The following is a 23,154-nucleotide window of genomic DNA, read 5'->3' as shown; positions in this document are numbered from 1 at the left end:
TATGCATTTTGAAGGCAGGAAAAAAGTCATTTATTTAAGATTTCTAGCTATTTTCAACATTACCTTTGCAGAGTGGTACTTGAAAAAAACAGCATTCCCTAATTGGTTATCCTAGCTTGGAGAAGACATTAATATTTTACAAGTGCTTTCTTTCAAGGAAAACATGATTTCTTTTGTCAAACAAAACTCAGCTGGAGATTATGACAAGAGTTGCTTCAAGGTAGTTGTGCTGCAGAATTTTTTTTACAATTTTTGGCATCCAATGGAGCGGCCTGCCATTTGATCACTATGAAGTGCTACATTTCATCATCCCTGGACAGTTGTTAGCATACTCGGAGGGAATGTAATTTTTAAGGGCTACTGAAATAAAAACAGAATAATTTAAGGCTGGATGGCTTCTTTTCTTTTAAATAATATTATAATGATTTCCAAATCGTAAAAAACTAGCTTCATATTTTTTTTTAAAAAAAGGTCTTTCTAGCATTAATAGGCAGAACCAATTGTAACCATGATGTCTCTTTAGACTGGAGCACATGCCAGCTAAATGAAAATTCAGCCTGTGGACAAGGGATCAGGAATCGCCTTCTAAGCTGCATCCGCAGTGATGGAAAATCCGTGAACATGAACCACTGCGAGCAGGTGAGCTTCCATTTTGTTACTTAATGCAAATATTTGCTGGGCCCTTAAGTCACATTGAATATCCATAAAAAAATATCTGATTGACAACACTCAGCTTCGAAAGTATCTCATCAAATCATTTTGGGTTATTTATTCTATTCTGATTTGGTGTCTATGGAGATTCTCAATCATCCAGATCATGGTTGTCCCAAAGATACTTTTTCAAAGGGCAACTGGCCATTCATGGTGTTTTTTATTTCCCCCTTGAAAATGTTTTACTTCTCCTCTAAGAAGCTTCTTCACAACTTTTTCCTTGAAAAGTGTTTCGCTTCTCATCTAAGAAGCTTCTTCAGTTCTGAAGAAACGTCTTGAATGAGAAGCGAAACATTTTCAAGGGAAAAAAAAACTGAGAAAGTCCAGTTGTCTTTTGGAAAAACACTTTGGGGACAAGCAGATGGTGCTGGCTTCAGTGAAGCCCAGACATTTTCATATAGGAATTTATAAGAAGATAAATGGAAATATTTATAAACACACAGTGATATACAACCTCTCTTGCTCACTGATTTTTGGAAACATTGCACCCAGGGACTAGATAGAACACAGTGAATAAAGTGTATTCAGATGAGATAATGTCTTCCTAGAGCAACCTGATAAGTTAAGAGGTCTATTCCACATTTACGTAGGTCTCTGCACTTAGGTCTCTGCATAAGTTATACACTTTTGTATTACCCTGATTGTTAAATAAGTAAAATTGCTATCATCTCATAAATTTTATAGTTTTTCAGAAAAATGCATCAAAATAAATGTCACTAACCTTCTATAGTTCCATTTAGAATCCTCCATAGAGTCACTGACGTAGTTTTGTCATTTGAAGTCAGTATACAGTATAAGGTAAGGTAGATCAGAAACTACCGTATTTCCCCATGTATAAGCACCCCTTTGTATAAGCCACCCCCAATTTTTGGACTGTGAAGTTTTGAAAAAAATATTTTATTAGAGAAACAAGTTATGAAGAAAGAAAATTTACAAAGAAACAAAATTCGCGTCTAGATCTACAACTTCGTAATGACGCGCGAAAGTGGTGCGGCGACACTAGCAATCTACGCATCGGAACGAGAGTAGGAGCGAAGCATTCAGGCCGATGCTAGCGTATGCATTTCTATCGCGTACTCGCACTCGTAATCGTATCATCACTTACAATTTTACAAAAGTATAGCATACTGCTGGAAAACCAGTTTATTCCTACTTTATTATTTTATGCATTTTCACGTATAAAAAGTGTACCTGCTTTGTATATGCCCCCCTACTTTTTTGGGCTTGAAAATTTTGGAAAAAGGGGTGGCTTATACATGGGGAAATACGGTATTCCTATATTTTATCAGTAAACATGAATTTTTGAGGTAAATAAAATTGAAAAAATAATCTGATAAAAACGATTTTCTAAATCTTACCCAAGCATGGCTGACTCTTCTTTTTTAGTAGCATTTATATAATAATTCTTTTTGCTTTTTGTATTTCTAGCCTGCTTCTTTCTGTTCTTTTTTTCTTTCCTTCTAACTATCCCTCCGATTGTTTGTTCAAGTGAGGGCTCCATCTAGCATTTCATCCCATTGGCCCTCTGTCAGTCATTAGACCCTTCTTTGTCTGTTACAATCCAAACGAGCTCAGTTTCTTCTTTGTGGGTATATACATTTTCTATATTGTAGCTCTTTCATCCAAGTCCAGCCAATTCAGAAGACAAACAGACAAAACAGCAACGTATAAACTCAGGATACCAAAGTGAAACATGCTAATCAGGGGTAGGATGCAAATATTGTTACTACCAGTTCTGTGGGTGTGGCTGGGAGGGCGTGGCTAGGTGGGCATGTCCACGCAACCGGGTGGGTGTACCTTTTTTTTTTTTTTTTGCAGCACACCATCTCCAGCTCTCCAGTTTTTTTTTTGAGGCCCAGGGAAGCCTCCTGGAAGGCCGTTTTTGCTCCCAGGAGGCTTCCCTAAGGCCCAGGAGGCCAAAAACAGAGCATGGGGGGCATGTAGTACCCCCCTGCACTCAGTTTTTTTGCCTCCTGGGCAAAACAGCAAGACAGTGAGGGGGTTCCTGGTGCAACTGATCATCGGAACAGCTGATCGTTGGGAGGAAAAAAAAGAAATATTGATTCAGATGAACTGGTAGAATACCACCACTGATGCTAACGCACTTCACTGAGTATTGTTTTTGCCAAAGACTATGGCAAAGCTATGAGCAAGCTGGACTTGAGGCATTGAAAAAATATTGAAGAAGCTATTGTCATTGTTGTTTTAAATAGCTGCCTACTCTAAAGACTCTGCTCCACTTACAGGTTTTTTTTTAGAAGCCCTACTTAATTGCACATCTGCCTAGCTATCAGTGACAAGTGATCTATTGTGTTTTCCTTAATAGTTGAATCTGGAAACACCCACCCAAATGACTGCCAACTGCATGGTAGAATGTGTAGTGAACTGTCTGGTTACCGAATGGTCTCCTTGGTCGGAATGTTCACAGACTTGTGGTTTTGCAGGTAATTGTGCCTCTTGGATTACTGTTTGCATTATTTTGGAATACAAAGTTTTACCCTAGCAGTTTACAAATATTTTGGTTTGGAACTCCCTGAATTTCCAGAATGTTGGTCTAGAATCTAGAACATCACTTTTGTCTCAATAGATAACAGCACCAGCCAATTTTGCTTGGGCTTGGAAGCTAGGTGAGGTCAGGGCTCTGTATTATTTGGATGAGAAATGGGTGGGAAATAGTAGGAAGCCAAACAAAAATATTCTAAAAGAGGTCTATGGAGATTTTTAATCATCTAAGCCATGGTTGCCCCAAAGGTGCTTTTCAAAAGGCAACTGTGTTTGTTTTATTCTTTGTTTTTTCCTTGAAAAAAAAATAAACCGAACAAGCTTCTTGGGTGAGAAGCAAAACATTTTCAAGGAAAAAATAAAAATCACCTTTGGGACATGCTAAAAAACACCTTTGGGACATACTAAAAGAACTCAGTGTCAAATAACTTACTGATAAGAGAACCATATAGCTATGTTCATGCAGTCTCCAAAAGTTGCGGAATACTTGGAAGAGTGGTTCCAATATGTTTTCAGTAGGACTGCCAGACTGAGCTGCAAAAATCCATACTAACACTGGATGACAGTGAAGAAATGCCAGACAACTTCTAACTCTCTGCTTTTGTTTTGTGACCATTCAGATTTGTTCAGCCCAGATCTAGTAATCCTTCCCTTGCTAGCATTTTCGAAGGGAGCCTGGTTGGGCAAGGTTAAAATAGACACATATTGTACAATATGTCAGTATACATTATCATGTTTCTAGACACCCCACAATACAACTCATCTTACAGAATGACATATTGTGACTATGGTCATATAGTACATACAGTACTCATGGTTTGTTTAACCATAACTTAGTAAATAAACAGCAGTGTGCTCTGTTTCAATAGCTTACTACAAGATAAATCATAGTTTGAAAACCATGACAACTGGACTCATTAACATGGTAAACCAAAGGGAAGTTAGCGTTTTGGTTTACCGCACCATATAAACCCACTCAGTAATTAGCACAATGGTTTAATAATTATTGGTAATGAATTTAAGTCTAGCTATGATTAACACTGCAAATGTATGAGGTGTGCACTCACAGTAATAAAATGGTACAAGTTTTTCAACACATTTTCAAAAATCTAATAACGAGTTAAATAAACAGTGTCAGTTGTTGAAACTGAAATCTTGGTGATGTGAATACTGGGATAAAAATTAGAGTATTTTTTAACTACCCAAAACTTAAAATTCATGCTAACTTCTAGGAAGCTGTAAAAGATGTTAAAATACTTGTGGAAAACATTTTCTGTTTCTTGGCAATTTAGGTTGTGGCTTCTGATTTGACTAATACAGTATGAGTTGTGGTCTTATGAATACATTGCCATTTCAGTGTAAAGTTATGATTATTCAATGAGACTTGGTTTATATTTATATTGCAAGTATACTATTTTCACTACCTGACCCATTTGGAAGCAAACTTTCCTTTGGCAAGACAATAAGCCCTATTGAGCCACTGAAGAGAAAATACTGATTAAAAAGCTCAGAAGTTTTCATATTGGTATTCTTCCAAACCTGAAATTCTAGGCAGATGTAAATAAGTGTTATTTACCATATTTTTCGGAGTATAAGACACACTTTTTCCACTCCCAAAAGTGGGTGGAAATGTCTGCGTGTCTTATACAGCGAATGCTGCCGAACCCCCACTGGCCCCCACCCTTTGGCCTCTGCCTCCCAGCAATTTGCCTCCTTGCAGCAAACAGCCTGTTTCAGCTTCAGCACAAGCAGCTGATCGTCGGTTGGATCGGCCTCCCAACAATCAGGTTTTTGCAGGCTGCAGGGATTTCCATTGCCACCTCCATGCATCCCATTTTTTGCCTCCGCGTGCCCCATTTTCTGCCCAATCCCTGCCACTCAAACAGGTTGAAAATGGGGCGAGCAGAGGCGGCAATAGGCTATGGCAATCCCTGCAGCGTGAAACAGCTGATTGTCATTGTGAGGCCGATCCAACCGACAATCAGCTGCTTGTGCTAATCAGACTGTGCTGAAACTAAAATAGGCTGTTTGCTATTTGCTGCAAGGAGGCAAATTGCTGGGAGGCAGATTTTTTTTCTTGTTTTCCTCCTCAAAAGCTAGGTGCATCTTATACTTCGGAGTGTATTATACTCCGAAAAATGTGGTAATTCAGTGCGACTTTCTTCTGAGTAGACATGTCAAGGAGTGATGTTACAGATCACTGTTCTTTTGCTAATTCTAAAATGAAACTGTTTTTTTAGAAATGTAACCACAAGAGGAAGAAGCTTCATTTGTTCCAAATCTGTGTTTATTAAATAAATAAATAAACAGAACGAAAGTAAAAGTCAGGATTTCTGAACAATTTTCTGTAAAACAGATAAAGTATTCAGGGATATGTTATTAATGAATTAACTGGTGAAATGCTTCTGTTCTTTTCTCAGAGATTAAAATTAGGAGGTTTTCCCTTTTTGTCTGTTCTACAGAAAGCACCTCTAGAATCTACTTATTCGTTAGCCTCATTTGCATTTTCAAGGCACAGTGGAGTAGAGATAATTTTAATCTTCTTTTAACCCTCTGTCACTCTGTCAACATGCTGCTATTTAACTGGAATCATGACCTTCTCACATCTTATCAACTTGTACCAATTTAGTTCAACTTTACTGGCAAGTGATGCAACTTTCAACATATTGAACCTCTAACAATACTGCTCTTGACAGCCAAAAGTTTTACACAAGACTGGATAAGGAGTAGATTTCATGTATTCCATCATTAAATGGAATAATGTGTCATTGACTTGCAATGAATATGACTTTTAGTTATAGTGCAAGTCTTTTATCTAAAACCAGACATAACAGAAGATTATTTTTGCACTCAAAAACAATTAAAATTATTTTTAAAACACAATTTCACTATGATTTTTCCTCTCACTTCAATACAAAACCTGCTGTATTCCATTGCCACAGTTAATTTATTTATTTGTATATTTGCTATGTTGTGATAATACACGCAGAACTCCTATTTTTTGTGACAGCTTCACTCCATGGTAAAGTTGGACTTGTCTTTAGTCCAGTCTACACAATTCCTGTAAAACAAAATATTAGCTAGCAACTGTAGTGTTAAGCACTGACCCTTTTTATTGGGTTTGTTTGAGCTCTTTGTAGTCACTAATATTGCTGGCTGGAAATAGATTGATATGAAAATCCAATTTAATGTCTCCCAAAGTCAGTACTAATAGGATTTGGAAGAAGTAATTCAGTATGTTGAATTTTCTACTTGATCGCTCACGTGCCCTGGTCTCTCTCCTAGCTTTCCCTACCATGTGGCAACCACAGCGTAGCTTGGGCAGATGTCCCACGGCTGCTGCACGTGAGCACTGCATGTGAAACAAAAGTACTTATGTTTTTTTTTGTTTAATCAGAGTAGTCAGTTTTGCAATTATCTAAGTGATTGTTAATTTATTTATTTTTTATTTTTATTTATTTGTCAAAAGCTTACAATATAACAGAATGAAGAATAAACATAAGTTTAAATACAAGAAATAGGAACTAATAATTGGGGACAATAGGACAGGGATGGTAGGCACTATGGTGCACTTATGCACGCCCCTTACAGACCTCTTAGGAATGGGGTGAGGTCAATAGAGGTTAGTTTGAGGGTTAAGGAGTGGGGGTTTGAGCAGGTGACAACAGAATCAGGTAGTGAGTTCCAGACATTGACCACTCTATTGCTGAAATCATACTTCCTGCAATCGAGTTTGGAGTGGTTTACATTTAGTTTATATCTGTTGTGCGCTCTAGTGTTGTTGTTATTGAAGCTGAAATATTCATTAACCGGTAAGATGTTGTAACATATGATTTTACGAACCATGCTTCAGTCTAATCTTATTCGGCATAGTTCAAGGTTGTCTAAACCAAGAATCTCAAATCTGATGCTGTAGGGTATTCTGTTGTGAACAGAGGAATGTAGTACTCTTCTGGTAAAATACTTCTGGACTCGCTCAGTTGTATTTATGTCAGATATACAGTGTGGATTCCAGACAGCAGAGCTGAATTCAAGTATTGGTCTAGCAAAGGTTTTGAATGCCCTAGTTAGCAAAACAGTATTACCAGAGGAGAAGCTTTGTAAAATTAAATTTACAACTCTTAAAGCCTTTTTGGCAATACTGTTGCAGTGAGCTTTGGCACTTAGATTATTCAATATGAGAATTCCAAGGTCCTTGACAAAGTGAAGGTCATCAACAAGGTCATATCCGCCTAGATTGTATTTTGTATATAGATTTTTTTTTAACAAAGTGTAGGACAGAGCATTTGTTGGTAGATATTTGGAGTTGCCAATTGTTAGACCATTCAGACACATAATCAAGGTCTTTTTGAAGGACGGTAACATTGACAGTGGTGTTGAATAGTTTAACATCATCAGCGAAGAGGACGCAGTTGCTAATAAGGTGATCAGAAAGGTCATTTATATAGCGTGTAAAGAGTGTGGTTCCTAGAACGCTCCCTTGGGGGACACTGCTAATAACTGGTGCAGGTTTTGATAGAGCGTTTCCTATTTTTACTATGTTTATCAGGAAGGTATAATCCACTTGTGAAGGGATCCAGAAATGCCGTAAGAATTTAATTTCAATAGTAGTTTGTCATGTACTACTGAGTCAAATGCTTTACAGAAGTCAATATAAATTACATTATTGCTTTACCCTGGTCGAGAAGTGTAGTCCATATGTTTGTAGAAGTTGCAAATTGCAGGACAAATTTTTTCTGAAACCAAATTGATTATTGGAGAGTAAGTTGTTAGACTCTAAGTGGAAGGTAATGCATTGATTAATAATTGATTCCATAATTTTGCACGTCACACAACACAATGAGATTGGTCTGTAGTTATCAACTAAGCAAGGGTCACCTTTTTTGAAAATGGGGATGACGGTTGCTAAAGACCATAGGTTTGGTTAATGTCTGAATAAATGTGTAAAGGCTACCACAGGAGAGAGAGTAAACCACTTGAGTGGCTAAAAGACAGTTAGTGGGGATGGGAAACCAGACAACTCTCAGAAATTGGAGTCAGGAAGGTTTCATTCTCTAGAGCAGAAGCCTCCAACCTTGGCAACTTTAAGACTTGTGGACTTCGACTCCCCAAATTCCCCAGCCAGCAGCCTAGTCCACAAGTCTTAAAGTCGCTAAGTTTGGCAACTTAAGTTTGGAGACCCCTGGTCTAGACAAAGAAAGACCCATAGAAGCAGGGCAGAGACAAAGAGCCTGGGACATTACAAACAACAGAGCAGCTGAGTCATCTATCTGCCACTGAACAATTGCTAATGTGTATTTAGAGGATTTAGGTCAAGGGGGGAAAACCCTCTCAAATTTATATGAGAAAAGAGGCAGAATCTTGAAATAAATACGAGGAGGCAGGAATGCAAATCCGCACCTGATATTTAAAGTCACCTTGAGAAATTAAACATGCCTATACAGAAAGAAACACTGGCAGCTTTCATTTTAAATTCATTGTCTAGAAATTACTAAGTTAGAATACATACAATAGAAATGAAAGTGGAAGTGTTTGTGTGTGCATATGTGTGTGTGTGTGTGTGTGTGTGTGTGTGTTTTGTGGTAAATCATTGGTAAGAGGATAACCTGCCTATCTCTGAAGAGCCCCTTTTCTAAAGCCAAAAGAGGGGAAAGGAGAAATGCTTCATTTGCAATGGTTCATGTCGTTTATAACTCATTTGTCTAAGAAAAGGGAGATAAGGCAAACCTATTGGGCCACATTCCAAAGATGATGACTCACCTCAGGTCCGTGTAAGAAAAGGCCACAAAGGAGATGGAGCAACCAATCTCAGAACAAATGGCGTTTTTTATTTTTATTTTCTTTTGAAGTTCATTAAGGGGGCGGGGAGAAGGGTTCATTAAAAAATGAATCCTTCTACCTCTACCTTTCACTTGGCCACCTTAGCAGGCAGAATCTATGCAACATTCCATTTTGGGTCAGGCAAAAAAGAGTTGTTGTTGATTTTAAAAATTAAACATGTCTCATATGTCCCAGATCTAGAAGCAAGTCTTTTTTTCGGTGTTTTTTAAAAGGGTTTAAGATTTAAAAGAATTATTATAATATATTGCTTATCAAAGGCACTATCCTGGAAAATGGTATGTTAGAATGTGTAGAAAAGAAGGGTACACAAAATGATGTAACCAAATGGCACTGGAGAATGACAGAGACTCATATCCTCTTTGTGAAGTAGAAGCAATAACCAGACAGAGGACTACAGTTGCAGCACTGTGTGAATCTGTCCAGATGTGCCTGCCAGATAAAGACTGGAGATAATAAACCAATAAATGTGGAGATAAAGTTGATAAAGAAACTGTGAGAGCATATTCTCTTTTCATAGTTACCTTTGTGGGTCAATCCAAGTACAGCACCAGGTGGAACATATATATGCTTACATTGATAGATGATTACACAAGACAATGGATTTTGCTTCTTATTTACTGGAGAAATGAAAAGAATATATGGCTTTATTTAAATGATTTAAGCATCAGTTTCTCTGTATGGCAAACATACAGCAGATAACATATCTGAAAGAGCACAGCAAACTGCAGTGGCCTATATCTCAGAAGATAATGGTGTGATAGAGAAGAAAAATTGTCTTTGATTGAAATTATGAGATGCATACCGAAAGATTCAGTCTTTTGCTCTGATTTTCTGGGACTGTTTATGCTCAAGTAAATGCAACCACATCACTATGAATTTATAGCTGTAGCCAAAGGAGATGAACAAATTGTGAATACTCTGATCTGCAGGAGTTTATTCTTGGTAGTAGATCCACTTCCATGGAGATACCTGAGATAAATATTAGGGCAGACAGGAGGAGAGATTTATGTCTGTTGATCATCAGTGGAAGAGGCACACTCTTAAAACTAGTGCAAGCAATTTTATTCTTGTTTTCATTCAATGAGTAATTAATGTTTGCTTTCTTTCAAAGCAAAATCCTAAAATTTAGAACCCATCCTCCTTAGGGCTATACAAACCTACAGTATCATAAAAACACTGTGGAAGTTTATTTTTTTAATAGACTCACGCAGCTGCCTCAATTATTTGATTTGAAGAGAGGCATTTTACGTACACCCCCTTACCCCGACACATTATAAATCACCACTCTTTTATCCTTAAACTTATTTAGTAACAAGGTGGCCACATGGCACGTGTGAGTCATTTGTTATTGATTTATCATCTTTCCAACAATCTTAGGCCAGCTGGCTTCCCGCCCAAGGGAGGATATTTCAGGGCACTTCCAGCTATGGGACTCTTTCATGGAGCTGTTACTGTCAGCACTAAGCAGGATTTCTTTTTTTTCCTTGGAAAATGATTGCAGAAGTTCTCCATCACCTGAAGAGACTGGTAGAATTTGTTCCTTTCCTCTACCCCTTCCAAAACTGAACAATATTTTTTACAGGCTGTCGGTGCTTAGTTTTGTCCCAAATAATCACAGCTTTTCAAACAGAGATTCAGCCATGAGATGATTTCTGATGGTATCCCCATGAAACTGAGATTCCCAATTGTTCTGTTTATGCAAGAGCAGCCAGAACAGAACTGGCATTTGTCAACATTACTATGTTTTGATGGTTGATAATAATTCTTCCTGTGAAACATTCGGCAGCCCACAGAAATGCAGCTGGCCTTCCCTTTGTACTGGCCTTTTTCAAGGTCCCTACTTTAGTTGAGTTGATGTCCTTCTCCCATGGCTGAATGTGACGTTCCCAGAAGACTGGAAATAATTGTTAAAGAGGCAAATACTGTGGCAGCTGTCGTTAGAAAGCCATACTGCTCTTTCAGAAGTGAGCATTTGCAATGACATTCTCCCAAGTTCCCTTTTGCCCAAAAAGGAATATGCAAATCGCATGGTGGATAATAGCAAATGGCTTTATTAGTTTCAAGTTGCTTTTCAGGATTTTGCATTAATGACTAGAAGTTAAAAAGCTATTCTGACTATAAAGTGCCTGGGTCGCTTATCAATGACCAAGGGAAATTTAGAGGCTCTTGAAAAAATTGTAAACCTTAGTAGAAGTAAAATAATTAGGTTGGCTGCAATCCCATGCACAATAGCTTGCATAAATTCCTCTGAGGCTTAGTAAGTTTAAACAACCATGTTATCCTAGGATTGTAGCTGTTATTAGGAATAAATCATGTCCCATAGAACACAGCCTTTCTTTTATGCTGAAGCAGCCCTTTCAGTGAGTCGTCCCTGTCCCCCTCCCCGTTCCCCCCACCAGGAATTTACTGACTGTTGTAAAGGAAAGGTGCAAAGTTTCTAATAAAAGCAGGAAAAGCACTGAAATACAGTACTACTGTGGGCATTTTAATATACGCTACCATAATACACTATAGTATAAATCCTCATTATTATTACAAATTATTATCTATGTTAATCTTTGTTTTCTGTATTGATCACGAATATGTTTCATTTGCCAAATCTTGTCAGCTCATCTTTGCTAATTAGAAGCATCTGAAAGAAATGCTTCATTGTTTCCTTAATTAAACTCATTTTTAAGTGCCATCTTTTTAGGCCAAGGCTTAATAGCATTTATGACAAATCAGTAGATAGCACTACTTTCATATTTCTCCGCAGCAAGTTAATCAATAAAAATAAGGTAGAACACAATGAATAATTATCCAAAAGAGAAATCCTTATTATTAAGCTAATTTCCTTTTTCCATAATTAACCTTCAGAGAAATAATGATTTGAAAAGTATATAAATAAAGATATTGCATGGTTTTGTATAGGAGGTTGAGAAATACCAATGCTGATATTTTGATAATTAAGCATGTATTTATTTTTCCTCAAGATTCCTGTGTGTTTGCTTGCTTGCTTGCTTGTTTGTTTATTTCCATCTGTGCATAATTTGTCCCAGTCCTGAGAACTCTGAACAGTATCAAAAATGCAAACTAAAAATAAAAGCATAACACCAAAGATAGATTCCCTCACTCAAATTAAGCAATGTATCTTACCCTTGACAATGTTTAGATGTGGGGATTTCAAGTCCCAGACTTTTCTAGTCAGCATGCTGGAGTCATTGAGTTAGGGGACATATACAGTTCATTAACTTGTTGGTTAGCAAGACAAGTGCTTCTCATCCCTCTGGAAAAGCAAATTCTTCAAAGTAGTGTTTGCCACAAAGCAGGACTCTGTTACACCCCAGGATCATCATGAGGACTAGTGACCCTCAGCAGACTTTCTCTGGATGCCTGGAAGGAGATTCAGTTTGGGCATTATGATACGTGATATATCCTGGTTTTTAATTCATAGACTTAATTTAAAAAAACTCAAATAATAATGTACTGTTGCATATTCCAGAATATTGTAATTACGATAGTGCTGTTTTCTAACAACAATGGTCATGTGTTTAGATTGTTTTTCTGGTTCTAACCATATGATATGTGAAGATTGTTTGACCAAATTAAGCTGAAAAATTACAAGCCAGGTAATGTCTATTACTGTCCAAAACTGCTTTTAGTATTTCCATTAAGAACCTATTAATTTTCAGCAAAATATCCTGAACTCAGTGAATAGGAGCAGAAATTAGGTTACCATTTTTGGAATAACACTATTAAGCACCGTTTGTTAAAGTATCAGCAGAGTCAATTAAAAAGAATCATCAACATCATCTACTGCCGTGACATAGGAAGAAATGTTTCATCTAATACTATTCCAATTATGATGAAGCCAGCTTGTTCCTGAAAGGTTCCTTAGTGAGATAGTGAGATAGCTTAAGATGGTGTTCAATAGGAAAACTTGCTTTGTTTCTCAAGTTGAACAACTAACAGTGGCTCTTGTTAGATGAAGCAGTGGGGAGAGCTTCATATATGTGTGTATATACATACATACACACACACACACACACATACACCCTCTTTCCCTGAAAATAAGACCTATCCAGAAAATAAGCCATAACATGCTTTTTATGATGTGCCTAATATAAGCCCTATCCCCCAAATTATGGTGTGCCTAATATAAGCCCTATCCCCCAAATTATGGTGTGCCTAATATAAGCCCTATCCCCTATCCCCCAGCTGGCCCATTATGTCTGGTTGCTTGTGATGCCATGGTCGCAAAGTGGGGTGGTAGTGGAGCTACCCCATGCATCCTGCACTGGCTTACCTCAAGACCCCACAGCCAAGCCATCCATTCCGACACCTGCCTTGTGGCAGCAGCACTATTAACCATGTGCAGCAGGAGCCCACGTGGCCACCAGCCCACTTCTGCTTGCTCATGGCCATAGCCGTGAGGCAAGCCAAGGGTCAGGGCATGGATGTGGCTGTGATGGCTGTGGAGGCCCTGAAGTAAGCCGGTGAAGGGTGTGTGGGGCAGCTCCACCCACCTTACCTCATGGTCATGGCACCAGTGCGTTGCTTGGCCTTCTGCTCCAATGTGGCTGAAAGCAAACAATTGTGGGGTGTCAGCCATGCGGGGTCCTGCTGGACAGGGCTGCTGGTGCCATGGCTGCAAGGTGAGACAGGTGTCAGGACATGGGTGGCCTGGCTGCAGAGGCCCTCAGGTAAGCCAGTTTGGGGCAGTTCCATCCTCTCTTGCCTCACAGCAGCAGTTCTGGTGCACCGCAAGCAAGCAGAAGAAGTGGTCCTCAATACATGGAGGGAAAATAAGACACCCCCCCAAAAAAATAATAATCCCTAATGCTTATTTTGGACCCAAAAGAAAATAAGACCCAGTCTTATTTTTGGGAAAACTCTGGTACATATACATACCTGCTGTACATAGCAGACACATTTGATACAATCATCACAAGTTGAAAGTTAATGAGTGTGTTAGGTAATTATCTATTTATTTAATTTTTATACCACCCATCACCCCTACAAGGTGACGCTGGGAGGCTTACAAGTTGTAAATGGATGCTATACAATTGATGCTGTAGAACCAGGAACGATTGCCAGATCTGGAAAATCTCTCATGCAAAGGCATCTCTGTTATTGCACCAAATCCTTGAGCACTGAGTTGTCATTCTTCTGTGCATGTTGTAAACGTCCGTCTGAAATAGTCCCTACTGTTTCTTGATAAGATTCTCAGAAGTGGTTTGCCATTGCCTGTTTCCTGCAGCTGAGAAAGACTGACTGGTCTAAGGGCATCCAGCTGGCTTTATGCCTAAAGTGGAATGAGGACTCAAGATCTAGCAGCTTCTAGCCTGATCCATTAACATTATACCACACTAATTCTGGTGATATTCGTTTGAGATCACGTGAAGAGGGAGCGTGGGCAGAAACATTCATAATCAGCCTTTCCCAGTGCCCACAGCTGTGTGTGCAAGGCTGATGAAAGTTGTGTTACTCATCAAGTGGATTTATACAGTGAGTGGTTTTGTACAACAGAACAAATAGGTATAAAGTCAGGAGAATTAATTTGGTAGAAGGAATTCTTGAGGCTAGTGCTGATGTGAAAGAAAACAAACTCCATTTAGCCAATAACGAAGTGTTCGGAAAGCTAGAGTTATTAGCATGTCTACAGCTTAGAATCTGAATGTGGTTTCCCTCCGTCATTGGAGGGAGGGTAAGTCAGGAGAGAAGCTAAGCAGAGCAGAACAGGTCAGAAGCCAAAGGAGAAGGAATATAGCCATTATAAGGCAGGTCAGTAGAGACTTGCAAAGTTAGACAAAAGAGAGGGTGTGGGAGAGGGAGAGGGAGAAATGCTTGTACCAACTATCTCTATATCTATTGCTTCCAATGCTTAGTAGATACATAGATACTGAAAGCATGGAAAACTGAATTCCATCATTATTTTTTTAAACAGCTCGCTGAGGCCAACCTTTTGGACCTCAGGGACCACCACACTCATCCTTTTAAATCCCGCGGACCATTAATATGAATGTTGACTGACAGTGGCTTGCTGACATTGGTGGGAAAGTCAGTCCCATCTTCCAGAGCTGCAGTAGTTACAGGACTGGCCCTTTGGTCATCTCAGAGTAGCTGCTCCCCCACCCAGGTGCACCGCCCTACCATGGACTAGAGGAGCTGCTCCGGGATGACCAGTCTTGTGACTACTGCAACTCTGGAATATGGGACTGACTTCAGCAAGCCACCCCATGGTAGATTTCCCTCCCCTGCCATTGGTCTTACCTTCCAGTTCCAGCTTGCGTGGCTCTACTTAAAGTAAGGTTTGCACTCAGCCAAAGGGTGGGGGCCAGTGGAGGGGACCTTGTGTTCCCATGCAGCGTGGATTAATTATTTGGGGGGGGGGGACATTTCTCTGTGGACCACCAAAATTTTCTCATGGGCCACCAGTAGTCCCCAGTCCTCCAGTTGGCAACCACTGCAATAAGGTATTGAAACTGGTCTCTTGTCAGGGGTTTGGAGGGCTATGTCTGCTAACATCTCTTCTATATTATTCAAATCAACAGGTCTTTTTTTGCACATCTTATCAAAAATGGTACTTGGCAACAATGTGCTTTGTCTACTTTGGAATCAGAATGCAACTTTGTTGTCTCTATGTAGACAGGTATAATTGTGTTCTTTGGCTTATCTGTTCCAAGCCCAATATTAGTTTAACCAGCTCTTGCAGATGAGCAGGCAAAGTTGACAATTCATCCATTATAGAAGAAAACCCCACTGGTGTATTTTCTTCCCTTTATTGTCCTCAGCCCTATTTGCATCCAGTTATCTTGCAATGTTAAAATTAAAATTTAAAAATACACATTCAAAAGGATGCATTCAAAAGGCAACTTTTAATAGGATAAAAATGATAGTGTGAGTAAAGGATATTTAACCGATAGGATATCACTTAACTACAAAACTAAGAAACTTTTTTCAACCTGAAGCTGTATCACATCTTTAGCCCTTGTGTTGTAGCTGTAAAAGTTACGATAGGTGACACTGAAATGTTACTAAAATGATGGGCTGGTTTTTAAATATTTCTGTTTTGTGGGGAGATTGTGTTTAAAGGACTCAGAATGTATATATTTTTTAAATTTAATGATGGACTTTTTGCAATTTACAGGTGCAAATGTTGTCAATGTGTTAATTTGTCTAAGTCCTGTCTGTAGTTTTTTGGTATGGCACCCTGTGTGTCAATAACCACTGAAGCCACCACAGTTGTTTATTCCATAATCTTTCAATTTGACTTTCAGATCTCAATACTTTGTGATCTCCAATTCTTTGTCTTCTATTCTACTGTCCCCTGGTATTTCCTCATCCATTATCCACATTTTCTTCTTTTTAACAATTATATGTGGTGTGTTATGAGCCAAAACATTTATCAGTCTGTATTCAGAAACCCCACAATATTTTTGACTACTTTTGACTGCTTGTTTTTTACTACATTTTTATTTCTATGTTCCTACCATATTTTCTTTATTGACACATGATCGTTTTTATAAATGTTCCAGTGAATCATTTTGGTGATTGTGTTACGACATTGTTTATTATCAGTTTGTGCAATCTTGCACAAGCTGAATATATGATCTGTTGTTGTTTTTTTCCCTGCTTCTTTGCACAATCTGCACTTTGAATCACTGGATGATTTTTCAATTCTGGCCTTGATTGCATTAGTCCAAATAGCTTGCTCTTATAAAGCCAAATTCAAGCCTTCGGTTATTTTAGCCTTATTAGTTTTCATTTAAATGAATTAGAGAGATAAGACTGGGCACATATCATAATCTCTTTTCCCAATGACTTATCAGTATTTAAATGTGCCCAGAAAGATTCAGAAAATATTAAAATACAAGGTGTTCAATTATCTTCTTTCCTTCTTTAGGTCAGATGCTCCGTACCCGATCTATAATTATGGAAGCCCAAGGAGAAGGAAGACCTTGCCCAGCTGATCTTATTCAGTTCCGCAGTTGTGTTGTAAAACCCTGCTATAGCTGGGTTCTTGGAGAATGGTCCCTGTGCAGAGTTGAGGTATTTGAAGTTTGTAAAACATCGCCTTGCCACAACAGGTAGAAAATGAACTTGACTGCAACCTAATTTTATGAGGCAGTTTGATCCTTGTTTTGAAAGTTAAGAGGGGAACGTTAATTTAATATTACTGAAAATTCTACCAAAGTAGGAAAAAGTCATCATAAATACAACTGAGGTAGGTAACTAAAAATTAATTTAATATCAAAGGTCAAAGAGCTGTACAATTGCAATAGCATCCCAGTGAGTGTCATAGATAGGTTTTGCATCCGCATGCCTAGATCAAAGCATGATTTAATTTCAGAGAACCCTGCTACCAAGGAAATTGACTTTTGCACTAAGAATACCATGTAGCCTCTTTCAATACTTTGAAAGGCCGTGAAACAGTATGGTTTAAAGCTTCAGTAGCCTGAAGTGCTGATTTCGACTTTTTTCCTTGAAATTATTACTTTTTTTTCTGATAGTCTGAAAATGTAAACGCTGATGTGAATTGTGAAGCATCAAACTGCTGTCCTTTTGCTTTCTCAGCTTGGATGGCACGTATGCCGTCCCTTTTTTCACACTGCATTGGGCATGCATCTGTTTGCCTTATGCATCATTCTATCCTTCCCTCTTTAAATTATTCTTCATTCAAAACACTTTGACCGAGTATCTAGCATTGATTTTTAAAGTGATTTAGATTTCCACACTCAATTATTTTAGAGTTTGGAGAAGATGATATCTGCTTAGCATTAATCACATCAGACTAATTGGGTCATACCCCAAAAGACGTGCAAAAGTGAGGAAGATTTAACATGTTAGAAAGGGACATGTTGTTTTGAGAAACAAACCCAAAACATCTTTTCTTCTGCATTTGTAGAGCAATAAGGCTCTACCAATATACCTAGTGAGGCTTTAGCCCTTCTGAATCCATATTATCTTCAAAAGCGTATTATTATGTTTTGTTGAAGAGCATTCATCTCCAAATTTGGCAACTTAAGTCTTATGGACTTCTTACTGGGGGATTCTGGGAGCTGAAGTCCACAAGTCGTAAAGTTGCCAAATTTGGAGACCCCTGTTAATAGGAGTAATAAGAGGACATCTATCCTTTTCCTTGCCTCCACCAAAAGAAGAACTATTTGTTAGAGAATGGTCCTTTAACAACATTGCAGAAGATTTATTAACTGCAAAGGCGGAACCCAAAAAATGGAAGTAGTAAAGAACACTTTTAATTTTTTTTTTTACCATTCTTGCACATTGCAAGAAGCATTGCCTGATTTGCAAACACTTTGCATTGTTTCTAGGATTAAAATATATACATTACGTAAAGTGTAATTATTTATACATCAAGTTGTTTTGATCAATTTCTCCTCCCCCCCGTTAGGGTGGGCAATGCGGAGATGGAATCCAAGTACGAAATCTGCAGTGTGTGGTGCTTGATGGCCTGTCATCATCAACATTTAAGCAAGTGGAGAGTACCCTGTGTGAAGAGCTTCCCCCGAAAGAGAATTTGCTTCGACTTCCGTGTTCTATCCCTTGTCCAGGTAAACTCGGAGAAGGACCTTATTTCATCATTTTGGTGATAAATAGCTATGGCCAATTGCACAGGATGTTCCAAGAAAATAGGTGGTTTGACATAGACCTGCAGTTTATGCTATACATACTAGCTTTTGATGAATTGCTGTCTAATCTTAACGATGTCTCATTAGAACTCAATCACACAAAGGACTACTTACATTTGTCTCCTGATACTAACTTTTAAGTCTGGCATGATGAGTTTGTGAGCCCCAAGTAGCCTTCTGATTTCAAAATGTCACCCAGATTGGTTTTGGCTTTTCTGACCTTGGGCTCAGGATCCACCCATGACCAGGATCATCTTCTGGTCACCATAAGTTGCAATGTCCCCATTCACTTGGACTTCAGCCTTTCATGAGAGAACAGTCCCTTTCGTTTTTGCAGAATTAATCTTTTATCTTAAACTTACCTATAGCCTATTATAAGATCTCTCTGAACTGTACTGGTTTAATATAGGTAATATAAACCCAGATAGAGGGTTAAAATAATTACTAGATTTGAGAGTAAAAATAAACAGAATGTTCTTGCTGATGGACTATGGTCCAGAGGTCAACATTTCCCATCTCTTTTTTAACTTTTGCCATGCACGTTATATCAGAGAGCAAGGTACTGCAATCCTCTTCAGATTCAATGGTAAGAAAGGGCTTTGGACCAAGGATGGGATTCAAATTTTTTAACAACTGGTTCTATGGGCATGGCTTAGTTGGTGGGCGTGGCATGGTGGTCATGTGACTGGGTGGACATGGCTTGGTGGTCGTGTTATTGGTTGGGCGTGGCCAACTCAATATCACTCACATCGAGGCATGCATCTCCTCGCCTGGCCTTTCATGACTGTGGGGATGCTGCAACAGTCGTAAGTGTGAAAAATGGCCATAAGTCACTTTTTTCAGTGCCATTGTAACTTTGAATGGTCACTTCACACAAGCAAAGTACCAGCAAAGGAGGGCAAAAAAACTCTAGAGAAGTTCCAGAGACAGGAAGTCTAGTCCTGCCAAGAATGTAATAAAGGTTAACGGAGAAGCAGTTTCTGTAAGCAACACCAGAATGTTTCCTTCCTGCCTTCCTTACAGGATTAGGCCAGTCATTTCTTCTAACAACCGGTTCTCCGAACTGCTAAGAATGTTAACAACCGGTTCTGGCGAATAGGTGCGAACTGGTAGAATCCCACCCCTGCTTTGTACCATCTACAGTGCTGATGCACCATCTACAGTTGCATCTTTGGCAACCCAATAATACATTCTGGGGAAAGACACATCTGGTTTAAGCACCTTTTTGCCTTAACTGAAGTTCTATACTCCTTCCCTCCCACCCCCCTTTATATGTGTGTATCTGAGAAACATCCAAGTGAAGAAACTGTTGTTTGCAAGAAAAACAGTCTAGGGTTAGTCTAGAGTTCAGTCTTATCCAGAGAAACAAAATTTCCAAAGTTGTCTTTAATATTTTTGTGCTTATGCTGATTAGCACAAACCATGCAAAAGAGTTTTTTAAGAACTTGATTTTTGAAAAGTACAGTATTATATGCTGGTATTATATTAGATCATGGACATTCAGGTGGTGAAAATTTTTTAACATACTTTACATGCTTGATTTAACCATTCCTACAGTTCAATAGCAGGGATCACATGCAGTCTCCACTTCTTTTTTAAAATCCCCCATAAGTCTTGTGAAATTGTATTGCCAGGATTTGTCAGGAAGGAATGCACTTTATTATTACCTTTTACAAAAGCAAAACCTTTGAAACTATTTTAATTTAACATAATTGTAAAGCAAGTTAACGAAGGTTATATAATAGGTTTTAGCATAGCTACTATAAAAGGCAGTTCTCTCCCACTCCATAAATCCATATATTACATTCCCATATATCACCTCATTGTATCCTTCAGCTGCCACAAAAAATAATTTAAAAGGTAGCCCTCAAATCAAAAAAAGTCCTATTGCTGCTTTAAAATTAAAGTCAGTGTTTTCAAAACACTTTCTAGAAGGGCATTTTTAGGAAGGCCGGAGTCCAGAAGTAGAACAGCCCTTCAAATTATACTGAACTACAACTCCCAGCATCCCTTACAATTAGTAAGCTTGGCTGTTGCTAGGAGGCCTGTCCACATTCTATACTGGATATCTCAAGAGCAGGTATTGCATTGGGTCAAGTAGATGAGTAGGCATATAACTTTAATAATAAATAAAAAGTAAACCACTTCTGGGGACAATTCAGATTGTAGTGAAGGAGAAATCACAATGTGGGCATGTCTATAGTGGGCACATGGTTGGGCCAGTATTTTGCAGTGTGGGTGGTGGTCAAGAATTGTAGATTTCTTTGTGCTTTTAACTTAATTCTAGACTTACATGTGAGGGACAGAGAGACAGAGACTGGCACAGTGGGAGAAAGAGAGAGAAATTCCCACATTTGAAATACAGGAAACCATACAGTATCACCATTTTTGAGCTCTTTTCTCACCAACATTCTGCAGCATAGCCTGTTGCCAAAAGGATCCCAAAACGTACAAGATTGTTCCTTGGGTTGGATAACCTGTAGATTCCTTCTGATGCTATAACTGAAGAGTGTATAGAGACGTTCATTACTAAAGTCTATCCTTCCTCTCTTCCTTTTTTACTATAAGGTGACTGTCATTTATCCGAATGGTCTGAGTGGAGCTCTTGTGAATTAACATGCATCAATGGCAGGAGCTTTGAGAGCATGGGTCGTCAGTCTCGATCAAGAACATTTATAATTCAATCTTTCGAAAATCAAGACAGCTGCCCTGAACAAGAATTGGAGACCAGGCCTTGCTCAGGTACAGAATACTGTAAACCAGTTCTTATTACCTCACAGAAGAGTTTGCTTCTAAACTGTTTTCTCGTAGTTTATTGTCAACAAACCCTGCCTTTTTTTCCCCATCAAAAGAAATTTATTAAGAAAATGTTTGAAAAGGCAAGAAGAGACTGGGAAACTATTTACAGTCCTTAGAAAGGACAAAAAAAATGGGATAGGCTAGACAGACAATTACAGAAAGTTAAATCACCAGAACAGCAAACTCTAAAATCTGTCTATTTCTTGTTTAATAGTTTTCCTTTGAATTTACTTAATAATGTTTAGTGTTATTGAACAGAAATATATATAAACTGTTGCCTTATTTGAATTATAGGAGGAAAATGCTATAATTATGTATGGAAAACAAGTCTTTGGCAAGATAATGAACGCACAGTGTGGTGCCAGCGTTCTGATAGGCTGAATGTTACAGGTAGGTATGCTCTAGCAATGTCATTGTTATCATCAATATCACCACCACCTTCACCGCTCTATCTATTACCAATTTTATACTAGTTCCTTTTTTCAACAATAATTTTATTACAGTTTACAAATACAAAGACAAAAAATTGATACAAACTAAAGAAAATATAAACAGTAATGAAAAGAAAAGTGAAAAGAAATAAAAAATAATAAAGAGAAAGAGAAAATGGATGGATAGATAGATCAATGATAGATAGATAGATAGATAGATAGATAGATAGATAGATAGATAGATAGATAGATAGATAGATAGATGATAGATAGATCAGATGACTCTATTCCCCCTCCAGGCAAGAGTAAACAATTTGAATAAATTAACAACCTTTCCAGTACTTCAGATTTAAAAAAAAGTCTCCTTTCATTATCTCATCTCTTATCAATAATCAAATGATTATACTCATTCAATGTATATAAAAATCAATATTGCAACTTCAAAATATATAAAATTCGCGACTATTAAAATATTTTAATATTTACAACATGAGGAAGCTGAGAACAAGAACCACAGGTCTAAATTAAATGCTCAGTACTAAAACGAGGAAGATCTGAATACAGAGGTAAGTTTGTAAGAGGTATGTAAATGCAGTGTCTCCTGAACACCAGGGGGAAGAGCATTGTGTAGGAGCTAAGGCAAGTATAATTGTCTGGGCCTCCTCTGGTAATTCTAGCATGAGATCCAAGGACCTTCCCAAAGTGCAAAATAGTTTTTTTCTATTTTTTTTTTAAAGAAAATCCATGCCATCTAGAACTATCAGACCCAAGCCTAGAGTAGACACAGTGAAATCCAGCTGAGTCCAATCCTCTATTTGCTTACACCTAATGGACAGAACCTTGCTAAACTAAAGCTATAACCTACTAACCTACCAGATCTATCCTGAGATATTCTAAGGTGTGGTTTCCCTGAACCTCTTCACCCCCTGCCCCGTCCAGTGGAGGACCGTGCAGTCTCTTAATCTAGGCCAGGGGTGTCAAACTCGATTTCATTGACCTCGGAGGGCCGGGGGAATGGGTGTGGCCATGGTGGGTGTGGCATGGGACTCGTGTCAGGAGCACCTGTGGTCGCCCAGTGCTAATGCAGGACTTCTGTGAGACCCTCCCTCACTCTCATAATCTTCCTTCCTTCCTTCCTTCCTTCCTTCCTTCCTTCCTTCCTTCCTTCCTTCCTTCCTTCCTTCCTTCCTTTTCTTCTTTTTCCTTCCCTTTTCATTCTCCTTTCTTCTTCCTTCTCCTTC

General features: G+C 38.5%; 2 protein-coding genes across 2 annotated transcripts in view; both read left to right on the top strand.

The window, feature by feature from the left end:
• Nucleotides 1-23,154, top strand: part of HNMT (histamine N-methyltransferase) — a 186,377-nt gene that overhangs the window by 25,878 nt on the left and 137,345 nt on the right. The gene's annotated exons all lie outside the window — the stretch shown is intronic.
• THSD7B (thrombospondin type 1 domain containing 7B) overlaps nucleotides 1-23,154 on the top strand; it is a 528,825-nt gene that overhangs the window by 490,271 nt on the left and 15,400 nt on the right. The window contains exons 19-24 of the mRNA XM_087920301.1: nucleotides 524-639; nucleotides 3,038-3,155; nucleotides 16,940-17,085; nucleotides 18,446-18,605; nucleotides 21,252-21,425; nucleotides 21,777-21,872. Of these exons, the coding sequence (XP_087776427.1) occupies nucleotides 524-639; nucleotides 3,038-3,155; nucleotides 16,940-17,085; nucleotides 18,446-18,605; nucleotides 21,252-21,425; nucleotides 21,777-21,872 (810 nt within the window). The remainder of the gene's footprint in view (nucleotides 1-523; nucleotides 640-3,037; nucleotides 3,156-16,939; nucleotides 17,086-18,445; nucleotides 18,606-21,251; nucleotides 21,426-21,776; nucleotides 21,873-23,154) is intronic.

The sequence above is a fragment of the Pseudonaja textilis genome, chromosome 1, assembly GCF_049901715.1.
Source record: "Pseudonaja textilis isolate UNSWEBS1 chromosome 1, rPseTex1.2, whole genome shotgun sequence".
Lineage (NCBI taxonomy): Eukaryota > Metazoa > Chordata > Lepidosauria > Squamata > Elapidae > Pseudonaja > Pseudonaja textilis.
This window is presented reverse-complemented; position numbering and strand designations above follow the sequence as displayed.